Below are 14022 nucleotides of genomic sequence, written 5' to 3' on the forward strand. Positions count from 1 at the left end.
GGAGACCCTAGAGCTGTGTGATATGTTTGTAAGCCTGAAGGTATGGGTGCTGGGAACTGAACCTGGGACCTCTGGAAGAGCAGCAAGTGCTTTTAACCACTGGGCCATCTCCCCACTCCCAGGTTTTCTTTTTCGTATTGGTCTGAAGTCCTTAAATGTTCGTACTGAATACAAATTAGATGTCTTTATCCTTCGTGCCTGGTCATCTATGGGAATAGTCATTGAAAAATTTTTATTTTGGTAAAAAAAATCAAACTTACCAACAGTACTGGTCTGCTGTGTCTTTAAAACTTCCTTGCTGCTTTACTGGTCCCCTGTGTGGTACCTGTATGTGTGGTCTCCTTCAAACCCTTTTACAGCTTTGAGTAAGTCTTATGTGAGGAAATATTGTCTACTTGTTAGCCTTCTGTCATGTGGTTATCTGATTGCTATTTTTTATTAACTGATGTATACTCTCTTCTGATTTGGAATGCTACCCAACAGATCTCAAACTCACATATAAACATGTGACTGTAGGCCTGTTTCTATGTTCTTCTGCTCAGTTTGGCTTTCCTTTCCTTTTTTTCTTTTCTTAAAAAATATTTATTTATTTATTTTATGCATATGAGTACACTGTAGCTGTCTTCAGACACACCAGAAGAGGGCATCAGATCTCATTACAGATGGTTGTGAGCCACCATGTGGTTGCTGGGAATCGAACTCAGGACCTCTGGAAGAGCAGTCAGTGCTCTTAAACCCTTCTTTTTTCTTTTTCTTTTCTTTTTTTTTATTGATAAATTGTCTTAGAACTTTAAGATGAAAGAAAAGCTATGACACTTTGTTGAGCAAAGTTGTCTTTTTCCCTAGTGTTTTGGCTAAGGTGTGAGTGTGTGTGTGTGTGTGTGTGTGTGTGTGTGCGTGCGTGCCATGCGTGTGGCGTCTGCACGCGTGTATGAGGGAATGTACTTGCCAGCGTGTGCCTGTGTGAAGGTCAGAGGCTGGCATCAGGATGTCTTCCTCGGTTGCTGCTCGACTTTCTTTCCTTGAGAAAAGTCTGGATAAAACCTTACCAAGTGTTAAAGAGCTTTAGAACTCCTTGGCCGTGATTTCTGAAGTAGCCTGTGGTCTCTGTGTGTGCTCCGTCCTCTGTCTAGATTCTCTGCCTCATCAACGTTAGTCACAATGGCGTGAGTGAGTCCGAGCTGATGGAACTGTATCCAGAGATGTCCTGGGCCTCTTTGACCTCCATTGTTCACAGTTTACACAAAATGCACCTGCTGACCTACAGCTGTGGCCTGCTCAGGTTTCAACATCTACAGGTAAATGTTGTTTCATGTATCTTTTTAATAAAAAGTATCTTCCTTACTTATAAGTATCACTGTAGCATGCCATGCTCTATTATACTATTATGTTAAACATTTCAGATGTTAACCTCAAAACCTAAAGTTTGCCATTAGAATTTATTGGGAGTGACTTTAAATTGCATGTGAAACCTGTCCAAGACTTGAGCATGTAGTGCCTTCGTGGGGCAGCTATTACCCAAGATGCTTTAGTTCTAAGGATCTGCTGTAATGTACTGTCTCTCTAATTAACAATAGTGTGTGATTCAATTTTAATAAAAGGAGCCAGGCTCAGTGACACAGACCTACCATTATCCCAGTACCTGGAAGGTAGAGGCAGGAGGATCAGGAGTTCAAGACTAGCCTCTGCTATGTAGTCTACCCTTCTGTATGAGATCATGTCTCAAAACCCACAAGAGAGGGTTGGGGATTTAGCTCAGTGGTAGAGCGCTCGCCTAGCAACCGCAAGGCCCTGGGTTCGGTCCCCAGCTCCGAAAAAAAGAAAAAAAAAAAAAACCCACAAGAGTCATTAAGAGGACCCAGGTGTGGTGGCACATGCCTGCAATCCTGGGAGGCCGTGGCAGAAGCTTAGTAAATCTGAGGCCAGCCTAGGCTACACAGCAAGAGGTAAGTCTCAAAAACTCAAAAGAAAAAAGAAAATTAAGAAATCGTTTGTCCAATGCCAACCAACCAGAGCTTCCAGGGACTAAGCCACTACCCAAAGACTACACATGGACTGACCCTGGACTCTGACCTCATAGGGAGCAATGAATAGCCTAGTAAGAGCACCAGTGGAAGGGGAAGCCCTGGGTCCTGCCAAGACTGAACCCCCATGAACGGGATTGTTGGGGGGAGGGCGGTAATGGGGGGAGGATGGGGAGGGGAAGCCCATCTAGAGAGGGGGGGAAGGGTTGGGGGTGTTGGCCTGGAAACCAGGAAAGGAAATAACAATCGAAATATAAATAAGAAATACCTAAGTTAATAAAGATGAAAAAAAAAAAAGAAATCGTCTGTCCTGTTACATGTTACACCCATAATGGTTTTTTTTAAAGCAAAATTCCATTCACAAAACACATGAAGCAAAATCAAAAAGGGAGTTTCCTCCTAGGCACGCAAGCAAGATGAGAGTCAGCCTTTCTGATGGCCGCTCTCCCTGGCTCAGGAGAGGTCTGCCCAGTGCTGGGCGAATTCGAAGTTGTCTCAGGGCAGTGAAGAGACTGGGGGTGGACCTTAAAGGTGTCAGATCTGCCGTGTGTCTCACGCTTGTAAATCTTCAGAAAGGCCTGGCTAGTGGGATCCCTGTCTCGTGTAGGGCCATGACCGAGTTGTGTGTGAATTCCCTCACCCGAGGACACAGCATCCTACCTGTCACTGTACAGTGCTTGTCACTGTAGAGTGCTTGTCACTTCACAGCCATGCCCCTCTGCCACATATGATATAATTTGCTCTTTTAGGTTACCTTTTCAATTCACTTTAATTTTTTTAATTTTTTAAATTAAATTGTGCTTTGGGTTATTAAACTAAGCTTTTCACATTAGCTTGTCCTAAATTTTAAAATATTGTAGGACTATTCCTCCTACACAACTATAGAAATGAATTATATTTTGCTTTTTGCAAATCCACCATCAGATGTATAATGACTTAATAGACATTCTATTCTTTTCTTTCCTTCCTCCCCCAGGCCTGGGAAACAGTGAGGCAGGCGTACATGGAAGACCCCGCCCTCGTTTCCTCTTATAGGCAAAAGCTGATTGACTATTTTACCTCACAGCTCAGGTACCAGCGATGTCCGCCCTGTTCTGCTCCACCCTGCCCTTGTGTTCTCGCTTCTCTCCCTTTGCTTATAAGATGAAGTGTAAACTTCAGCCAGGCGAGCTGGCACAGGCCTGTAATACCAGACACCAGGCAGACTGAGGCAGGAGGATTGCAAGTTTAAAGTCTGTCTGAGCTACTGAGTGAGGTCAAGTCTAACCTACAAAGCCTAAAGAGACCTTCCCTATTTCAACATTAGATGGATGGATGGATGGATGGATGGATGGATGGATAGATAGATAGATAGATAGATGATGGATGGATGGGCAGATAGGTAGATAGAGAGATAGAGAGATAGAGAGTGAGGGGCAGGGAAGGTAGTCCAGTGCTTTGGTAGCATATGCCAAACTGTGGATTCAATCCCACATACTGAAAAAAGAAAAAGTAAAACTTTAATTATTACCTGAAGAAATTTATCTTTTCCTTACCCCATATCAGGAACAAAATACCATTTCATGGAAATCTTTTGTTATTATGATAAAGGAGAAACTTTAGATGACATTGACACCAGATCAATTGTCTCTATTTTTATTCTGTTTAAATAATTAAAAATAGATGTCACATGTGCAGTCTCTCCCTCTCCCTCCTTCTCTCCCTCCTTCTCTCCCTCTCCCTCTCCCTCTCCCTCTCCCTCTCCCTTTCCCTCTCCCTCTTCCTCTCTAGCACACAAACATCTCTGTGTATGTTCAAGCTCTTTGAAGGTTGTTTTTGGTTTTGGAGGATTTGGTTTTGTTTTTTAGTGGGGAGTTGTTTTGGGGGTTGTGGTTTTGTTTGTGGGATTTTTTGTTTTGTTTTCTTTTTCTTCACTTAGGAAAAACCTTTAATGTTCTGGGGCTTTCGCTCTCTTAAGCCTTTCAATATTTCAATGTTATATCTCCTTCCTCAGATCAGCCTGGGGAAGAGTCTAGAATATCAGGGGCTTGTCTCAGTGAGGATGGTAAACGTTTCTGGTACTGGCCTAGCCTTCTTGGCTTTGGGTTATACTAGAGTCAGAAATGGTGGTTAAATGTGTTTGTCTCCCTCCAGTGGTCTTGTGAGGCCATCGGAGGCCTGTGTTGCCAAAGGTCTCACTGTGTGGTCTCCTCCCTCTCGGCAGTCAGGACAGAGTGACCTGGAGAAGCGCAGATGAGCTCCCGTGGCTGTTCCAGCAGCAGGGGAGCAAACAGAAGCTGCACAGCTGCCTCCTCAATCTCTTCGTGTCTCAGAACCTCTACAAAAGGTCGGAAGCTTCTAGATCATCTCTCCCCAGAGGGCGGATTTAAATGGCTAGACGCGTTACGTAACAACAGTAGCAAAATGGAACTGGTTTAAAATTTAAAATCAGAGTAGTCTCAGTAGCACGGAGAGGGGGGTGTGGAGGGGGGGATTTCGTGACAGTTTATAAATTGTCGTGAGATCTTCTTTGTCGTGGGGAGAAAGTATGTTGCTGCTTTTCTAAAATCAGCTAGAATGATCCCAAGGTAATATTATACCTTAGTTTTACATTTAGGCAGATTTTAAATCGTGCAGAGAAATTATTATTGACCTCAGCTTCTCAGGGCTGCCAGGTCTCTCCCGAGTGTCACTTGTAACCAGAGCCTGGGCTCCCGGTGGAATCTGACCAGGGTTAGTGTAAACATTGTTCTATTCCTTCTGTTGCCTCTTTGGATACATTTGAATTTGTTAATGGCATAACTGCCCTTTTATTGGCCTGACTTCTCTCCTACTAAGTCCCAGGAAGAATTTTTTGTTTGTTTTCTGCCTCACTTAGAAATTTAGAAATAGGTCTATAATTTGATTTGCCCCTGAGGCTCACAAATTTCATTGTTGGACCCACTGAGCTCCTTGTGAGCTGCTTGTGAGTCCTGTGAGTTCCCATTTGGCCTTTGGCATGGCATCTCTCTCGCCTCCTGCAAAGGAACACTGTTCCTGTTCCCTCCAGTTCCTCAGGGCAATCAGGTGAATGTGCTATGGGAACTGACCTGTTTCGCTAGTTTCTGCTACTTAATTCCCATCATTTAGAGAGGCGAGCCGAGCTAACTTTAGCATGAAATGTCTACCAGGGATTCCAGTGAATTGGCACCAGAGGTGAGGCAAGAACTTAGCCACAGCTGCCAGCATTATAAAGGCCTTCCCGAGTGCTACGCGCTCAGACAGCAGCAGGTGGCGCTGGTACCCCTTCTGTACAGACAGTACAGGGAGAGGTGAGCGGTCAGACAGCCTGCTGCAGACTCCAGCCAGGAGCAGTAACATGGATGGCAGTGCAAACCTGGCCTCACTGCCCCTGTGCTATTTAGGACCTCTGCATAAACTGCCTACAGCTCCGTAGGAAGGAATTCTGGCATTTTCATTTGCTTTGGGTTTTGAAGTATGGTTTCCCGTCAACTTAACATTGTCTGTTGGAACAGAGGACACTTCGCCGAGTTGCTGAGTTACTGGCAGTTTGTTGGCAAAGACAAAAGCGCCATGGCGACCGAGTACTTTGAGTCACTGAAGCAGTATGAGAACTGCGAGGGCGAGGAGAACATGCTGTGCTTAGCCGACCTGTACGAAACTCTCGGCCGGTTTCTCAAGGACCTAGGACTTCTCAGCCAGGTAACCTCAATGGACCCAAAGACAGGATGTCTCCCCGTGTTTACACATCTCTCCTCCCAGGACTGGAGGATTTTTGTTTGCGAGCACTGAGATCTGTGGTATTGAATTGCTGCTTGATCGGTCTCTCGTGCGCCTTTGTTCCCAGGCCGTGGTGCCTTTGCAGAGGTCCCTAGAAATTCGGGAGACAGCCTTAGATCCCGATCACCCGAGAGTAGCCCAGTCCCTCCACCAGCTGGCCGGTGTGTACGTGCAGTGGAAGAAGTTCAGCGATGCCGAGCAGCTGTACAAACAGGCCCTGGAGATCTCAGAGAACGCCTACGGTGCGGACCATCCACACGCTGCCCGTGAACTTGAGGCGCTTGCGACTTTGTACCACAAACAAAATAAGTAAGTCTTAGATGACTCGCCCTCGGATCTCCCGAAGCCAGGGGATGTTTCTGATGCCCAGAAGTGGGAGGCTTTGCTTTGCAGCGATTTAATTTCCGTATCCTCCGCATCATGTTCAGAGGATATTTCATAGTCTTCTTGGGGAACACAAAGAAAATGAAAATCCCCTAGTTTTTGTTTTGTTCGTTGAAGAAGCATGCGCTTTGAAGCGATGTCGTTTCACCAGCCTTCATGTAATGCAGAGCGCACTGCTCCAGGGGCCACGAGCCATTCTTAGCGGCTGAGTCCAGTTTGGCAAGAAGGTTTTATTGACTCCCAGCCATGGTTTTTATTTGCATATTTGTCTATGGCGGCCTCTGTGCTTCACCGGAAGGTTTTCATAGTTTTGACACAGCCCACAAAACCCACAAACCATACACCATTTGTGGGAAACGTTGGCTGATCCATAGTACAATAAAAAGAATTTCAAGGCGAGGGCGTACCTTAGCAACAGAGAACACTTGCCTTGCTTGTGTATGGCCCTGGATGTGATCCCTGATACCACACGAGGAAGACAACAACTTTTTTTTTTTTTTTTGGTTCTTTTTTTTCGGAGCTGGGGACTGAACCCAGGGCCTTGCGCTTCTTAGGTAAGCGCTCTACCACTGAGCTAAATCCCCAGCCCCAAGACAACAACTTTTAAAAGCTCTCACACTCACTGGGCACCTACTGAGTGGCATCTCGTCCACTCTCAGAAATTCGTTCCCTTCCTCCACTGTTAGGAAGACTTCCTGGAAGTTTCCTTTTAACTTCTATAAGTATTGCTTCACACTAATTTTGCCTAGATTCTTGCATTTATAGCTAACCAAAGATTAGCCTGTCCCGATAAAAGGTGCCCACTGCAAACCAGACATTGGAAACGTTCATTGAGTTGGAGTTAGACTGCTAGAGACTCCAACTGCATTAAATCGGTTTAAAACAATTACATGAGGGCTGGAGAGATGGCTCAGCAGTTAAGAGCACTGGCTGCTCTTCTGGAGGTCCTAAGTTCAACCACATCTGTAATGGGATCCCATGCCCTCTTCAGATGTCTGAAAACAGCTACAGTGTACTCATATAAAACAATTAAATGTGAGCTTTATAGACGGCTGTGTGGGTTTCCTCAGAGACTTTGAACTGCATGAGCAACCACCAGACCCCTGTTGTAGTTAACAGTCAGAACCACTGTGCACTACGTCAATGTTTGTAGCTCCCTGAATCCTTGAATCATGACCATTCATCCCCCTTCTCTCTCTCTCTCTCTCTCTCTCTCTCTCTCTCTCTCTCTCTCTCTCTCTCATTTTTTATAAGGTATGAACAAGCTGAACGTTTTAGGAAAAAGTCGGTTATAATCCGTCAGCAAGCGACGAGGCGAAAAGGCAGTCTGGTAATGAGCGTCTGTTCCCATTGCCCCTTGAACCTGAGGGGAAGATGAGGTCTGAATATCATGAGCACAGACACTGGAGCCCTTCAGGTTTTAAGTGACTTCTGGAAAGGCTCTGTTGGCATCTTCCTTTTATAACCACAGTTTAAGAGCTGTATTGTTGAGCAGCACAACCCAGAAGGCTTCTAAGTTATAAAGCTCAGCGGAAGGTACACTCTGGAAAGGCCCTGTTTCCTGTGCGTCTTCTCTGTGAGGAGTTGGGAAAGGACATAGAAGTTTAATCACATCCTCTGTGAGATTCAGCTAGGGAAGAACTGCTTCCGACCATCGGCTTAAGGCCAACGGTTCAAATACAGCATGTTTGGTGGAAGACCTTGGTGTCAACAGAGGTCCACAGGACTGAGCTGCTCAGTGAGTGGGTACAGTGCTTGCTACACATGCATGAGGGTCTGAGTTTGATTTCCCAGCCCCCACAGTAGTGAAAAACAAAATCCACCATGCTGTCATGCTTACAATCCCAGCACTGGGGAAGTACGAACTGGGGGATTCCTGTGACTTTCCTAGCCTCATTGGTGACCCCAGGTCTCAGTGAAGGACACCATTGTAAAAATAAGGTGGGTCACAACTGAGACTCAACACTGGAAGTTGTCCTCTGGCTTCCACGTGCACCTGTGTGCACACATGCGTGATTATAAAACAATAAATATGAATTACTCCATACAAAGGACCTGATGTGTCTGAGTGCAGCTGGAGTGAAAGATCAGTACGCTAGTCCTAGTCTTTTTGAAATACTTTGACAAATACCATGCTAAAATAAATACATCATGGTCGTTTCTCACAAAACAGTGCTTAATGAATGTGTGAACATGATCCCATGTAGAAATAAACACACATGCTCCTCAGAAATATTATATTCAGTGTAACCGCTATCTAGATTAAAGAGAAAGGCTTTCGTTTAGGACAGCAGTAGATGCCTGTGGTTGTGTTTCTTTGTTTCCACAGTACGGGTTTGCCCTACTACGCAGGCGGGCTCTGCAGTTGGAAGAGCTCACCTTAGGCAAGGACAAGCCCGAGAATGCCCGCACCCTCAACGAACTGGGTGTCCTCTACTACCTTCAAAACAATCTTGAGTGAGTACCGTGGCATTCATGATGAGACTCATGAGTGTCCACTGTGTCTCTATTTAACCTGTCTGTCAAGTCCAGGGCTGTGGGGGGAGGTGGGAATAACTTGGCCAATTTCCTGTTACTCGGCAACTTCCCTAGCGCACGGCCCTCATGGTTATGGAAAGCAAGTTAATTTGGACATTATATGTGAGACCCACGAAACAACTCCAGACCAGCAAGGAGCTAGTAGTATCAGCGGGCAGCACCCACTGATTCCACCCCTTGGTTTACGTAGAAAAGACTTCAGGTCTACACTCCGCTGTCTAAAAAACAAGTGCATTTAGGCTTCAGAAAAATGCAACACCTTTTCATATGCTTCCCCTAAGTTCCTTTTACCAACAATCATTTGGCAGTGACTCCTAAGGAAAAAGTAACAAAGGCTGAAGCCTTGCATTGGGCACAGGTCTGACCACTGGAGGGGCCTTAGAAGGCTGTTTCCAAAACTATCTGTGGGTTTTTCTTCTAGGAGAAATGGAGTTGAGACCCGAGCAATCACCCGAGGCCTCATGGGAAGCAAAGGAAGGGGAAGGGCGGGGTAAGGAGGAGGAGGAGTCGAGGGTTTGAATCCTTCACCTCCGCGTGTCTAGGGATAAAAATGGTTCTGTTTCCCACATCACTAAGGGCTCAGAGCTCCGACTAGTAGAGGATAAACTGCTTCAGGCATTTGGGGTTTGTCCCTAGGACAGCAGAGCAGTTTCTGAAGCGCTCCCTGGAAATGAGGGAGCGGGTCCTGGGACCAGATCATCCAGACTGCGCGCAGTCCCTGAATAACCTGGCCGCGCTGTGCAATGAAAGGAAGCAGTACGCTAGAGCAGAGGAGCTGTATGAGCGAGCCCTGGACATCCGGAGGCGAGCGCTGGCTCCTGACCACCCTTCCCTGGCCTACACAGTGAAGCACCTTGCAATCTTGTATAAGAAAACGGTAAGCACATCTCACCCTGTCTGCGTGCTTGATGATAGACTGGAGAGGCCAGGACTGCTGCCGGCCAGTTAGGTTATTACCTGACGGGAGGTCATTGCAAGTGGGCATTTTAATATAAATTATTTAATTTCTAACAAATGAGAACATGAAGGTATATACTGTTTCATTCAATTAAGATACTGATTTGGTTTTCTGAAAACACATCCCAACTACAAATCCAGCATCAACATCGTGAAGGAGTTCCTTTCAAATACAACCCATTTTACCAACATTATGAATGAGATTTTTTTTCTATAGAAATCTCAGGAATTTTCAAATTCCCCCTCCTGTACATGCTGTTAACCAAAACACACCAAATCACCCAGAAGGCAGGGCTGTAGAAAGTGCCTTATTTATTTATTTATTTATTTTTTATTTTTTTTTTACAAAACTGTCATTTTATTTCACTCTTCTCTTCCTTTGTCTACAATTAAACATCTGCTCTTTGCCATGGGAGTAAAGTTTGGACTTTTTGACCTATTCAAAACAAAACTTGGCCACAGCCTGCTTTGAACAGTGAAGCCAAGAGCTGCCGGCCTTGCTGAGAATCTGTGAGGCTCCCTTGCTGGCGGTCCCTCCCGGCATGGAAGGCTTGTATAAGAAGGGAACATGCCGTTCTTTCAGGCCGGCTTCTCAGTTAGAAGAAATCATAAGGAAACCCCCAGGGCACTTGGCAGTTGGTAGGACATGAATTTATTTGGTTGCCTCCTTGAGTTAAGAACGACAGCTGAACTACACAACTGGACTTTTCTTTTACTGGATGAGTAAATAAACTGCAAACTATCTTTCCAAACGACCAGACAATCTCTGTGCTCCCAACGACTTCATTTAGATATTATATTGGATTTTCTGTTACCTGTAGGCGTGACCAGCTGTAGAAAATGCTTCTGCAACTTTAATATATTTGATTTCTGGAGGACGCTCTGGTCAGACAGGATTTCTTGCTTTAATATTTTGTTAGACTATGTTTTTGTTTTTAAGGGAAGAGTTGACAAAGCTGTACCTCTGTATGAATTGGCTGTTGAAATTCGGCAGAAATCCTTTGGCCCAAAGCACCCCAGTGTAGCCACTGCCTTGGTAAACTTGGCAGTCCTTCATAGCCAAATGGTAAGTACTACATTTCAACTGTCTAGAAATGAATGATCTGAATGTAACATATATGCATATATTATATTGTCTTAGGGTTTTACTGCTGTGAACAGACACCATGGCCAAGGCAAGTCTTATAAAGGACAACATTTAATTGGAGCTGGCTTACAGGTTCAGAAGTTCAATCCAGTATCATCATGGTGGGAACATGGCAGCATCCAGGCAGGCATGGTACAGGAGGAGCTGAGATCTATATCTTCACTTGAAGGAAGCCAGGAGCAGCCTGAGCATCCTCAGGCAGCTAGGAGGAGGGTCTCTGAGCCCACCCCACAGTGACACACTGCCTCTAACAAGGCCATACCTTCTAATAGTGCCACTCCCTGGGCCAAGCATATGCAAACCATCACAGATAGATAGATAGATAGATAGATAGATAGATAGATAGATAGATAAATGTAAGTTAATGGCATAGTAAAGAAAGTATAAGGTTATTTGCCAGCTAATGCTTCCTTTTTTAATATTTCAAACATTATTAAAGTTAGATTTGTAAGCTGGTTCCTTTCTGAATGTAGAAGGCCAGCTGACTGCTGAGGTCTGACCAGGTTTGCTTTTCACCTTCTGAGACCTCTGTCATCTCTCTACAGCCCGGTCTCAGAACACCTAAGTGGGTACCCACCAGGCTATGAGCAGGCTTGTGCTTATGTTACAGAATCGAGTCAGATTGTTACAAAGCCATGTCTAAAACTGAAGAGTCTTTACTTTCTGTTATTCTGCTTCTCCAGCCCTGACTGTCCATAAAATAACGTTTCCTTGCATCTCTTAGAAGGATGTTAAGGTTTTCAAAGTGCTGACCAAAGCCGATCAGAGCAGTACAGAATACATTAATAATAATTTTAAACACACCGTGTGTTAAGTGAACACTGTTATTTTTTTTTAATAAGAAAAAGCACAGCGAAGCCCTGCCGCTCTATGAAAGAGCCTTAAAGATTTACGAAGATAGCTTGGGACGGATGCATCCTAGAGTTGGAGAAACATTAAAAAACTTAGCTGTGCTCAGGTAAGAACGTCTCTCGTCTACCCCAATATTTAATAGCTTTGACTCAGCACAGAACAGCATGAAATGTTTATCCCTGAAAATAGTCTTCCTTGGACTAAGGGTAGTTGTTTTGGTCTCGAGTAGCTTTGGATCCTCAAGCAGTACTCAGAAGCAGAGAGAAGGCAGGCTTACTTTTTGGAGTGTAGGTTGGCAAATAGTGAAGATGGTTTTTACCGGTGCTGCTGCCCGTGGGATGATAGGGTTGCCTAGTAACCTCCGAGCTGACAAGTAAGTTGTGTGTTGAGTTTTGCTCACTCCTATATGTCCATCTCGGGATGCAGGTGATAACAACACTTTGCATCCATGACAACAGGGTTTTACTGGTGCACATGCAAGAGACAGAAAGTTCAACAGTACAGATAGAAGGGTTTGGGAGTCCTGGCTAACTGGTCTACCTGGGTGAATATCTTAGAGGAGAAAGAAAAAGAGTTCAGTGGGGAATAGCAGATTATTTGCAACTTGTTTTTCTGTGTCTTGGATGGCTACTTAGAAGCAAGAGCTTCTTCTTAATAGCAGCACATCTCTCATGTTTTTTCCTCTCAAAGCTATGAAGAAGGGAATTTTGAAAAGGCTGCTGAACTGTACAAAAGGGCGATGGAAATTAAAGAAGCAGAGACATCACTTTTGGGTGGAAAAGCTCCTTCAAGGCAGTCATCAAGTGGAGACACGCTTCTCTTTAAAACAACTCATTCTCCTAACGTTTTCCTTCCCCAAGGACAAAGCTAACTGTCAATTCTTTGCAAGAATACTTCCGGCTCAAACAACTAAACATCTGGAACACTCTAACTCAAAACTTAATGTTTTTATAGAAAAATCATTTTTGCAACATCAGCAGTGTTGTTTAACTGGCGTTTGTATGATGTATTGAATTGTTGTGCCAAGTGTAAATTGATTAAAGAACCTGGTTCCTATGGGATGAGATCCAGGATGAAGACATCAGCATTCAGTGGCATGAGGAGTGGCTTGGTCTCTGAAACAAGAGCTGGCAGGATCCCATGGTTTAAGAATTCCACGGTTCTTTTCCTCCCTCAAGAGCCTTAGTTAGCCCTGTTGTTTATTGTCTGTTCCTAGCAGGGCTCTGAGCCAGCTCTCTACCTCAAAGAACTTTCAAGGGCTACATGTGAGGGTCAGAGGTCAGCCTTGGATATCATTCCTCAGGTGCAGTTCACCTTGACTTTTTTTTTTTTTTGAGACAGGGTCTCAGTGACCTGGTGCCCATTTAACTGGGGTGACTGGCCATCTGGCATCCTAGTGACCTATTCTGCTTCCACCCAAGACAAGATTACAAGCTTCCATTTCTACTCCCAGCTCTCTAAAGTGGGTTCTGGGGATTGAACTCGGATCCTTATGCTTGTATGGCAGACACTTCACCAGCTGAGCTATCTCCCTAGCCTCTGTTGTGAATCTCTGTAGCTCAGGGCAACCATGGACTCTGGATCATTCCTCCTCAGCCTCCTGAGTGCTGGGACCACAGGTACATACTATGACAGCTGGCTTTGCTTTTGAGCCTTCCTTTTCCCTAAGCTGATTTAGCCAGCCTCTGCTTTCTGTGCTGTGATTCTGATTGGCATCCATGCAATCACGGGTGTCGGCTCTTTACCATCCTGATCTTTCTGGTTGTGGTACAGGTCTGAGAATCCAGCTAATCATGGGCTGAGGCAAGAGGTTCTCAAAGTCACTACCAGTTTAAGAGTATGGGGTGAGTTCAAGGCCAGCCCGGGCACCTTAGTGAGACATTGTCACAAAATGAAAAAGTAGAGCTGAGGATACAGCATTAGTATGCATTGGACCCTTGGTTTAGTTCTCAGCACACGCGCGCACACACACACACACACACACAGCCATGACAAGTCCATTTCTTTTGTAAATGGTCGAAATCAATCTTGCTTTACCTCAATTAGATGTTGTTTTTATACTGGAAATTAAATATTTTTATAGACTTTATAAATATTGCCACATTTTAGATATTTTTATTTGTATATTTATAGTAAAACTTTCAACGATTTTAAATAAGATCTCAATATGTATTACTGTTAAGATGACAGGCATAAAAATTGTATTTGTTTTAAAATAAAAGTGCAATTTGCAAGTTGTTTTGTATTCTGTATTAGAGGGCTATTTTGCATAATTATTTAAGAATAAACATTGAGGGGCTGGGGATTTAGCTCAGTGGTAGAGCGCTTACCTAGGAAGCTCAAGGCCCTGGGTTCGGTCCC

General features: G+C 44.6%; 1 protein-coding gene across 1 annotated transcript in view; it reads left to right on the plus strand.

The window, feature by feature from the left end:
• Nphp3 (nephrocystin 3) overlaps positions 1–12967 on the plus strand; it is a 40487-nt gene extending 27520 nt beyond the window's left edge. The window contains exons 17-27 of the mRNA NM_001191882.1: positions 1134–1298; positions 3001–3095; positions 4228–4350; positions 5519–5705; positions 5851–6092; positions 7422–7497; positions 8497–8624; positions 9342–9582; positions 10603–10728; positions 11652–11767; positions 12352–12967. Of these exons, the coding sequence (NP_001178811.1) occupies positions 1134–1298; positions 3001–3095; positions 4228–4350; positions 5519–5705; positions 5851–6092; positions 7422–7497; positions 8497–8624; positions 9342–9582; positions 10603–10728; positions 11652–11767; positions 12352–12532 (1680 nt within the window). The 3' untranslated portion in view covers positions 12533–12967. The remainder of the gene's footprint in view (positions 1–1133; positions 1299–3000; positions 3096–4227; positions 4351–5518; positions 5706–5850; positions 6093–7421; positions 7498–8496; positions 8625–9341; positions 9583–10602; positions 10729–11651; positions 11768–12351) is intronic.
• Positions 12968–14022: the final 1055 nt, after the last annotated feature.

This window comes from Rattus norvegicus, chromosome 8, assembly GCF_021556685.1.
Source record: "Rattus norvegicus strain SHRSP/BbbUtx chromosome 8, alternate assembly SHRSP_T2T, whole genome shotgun sequence".
Taxonomy (NCBI): domain Eukaryota; kingdom Metazoa; phylum Chordata; class Mammalia; order Rodentia; family Muridae; genus Rattus; species Rattus norvegicus.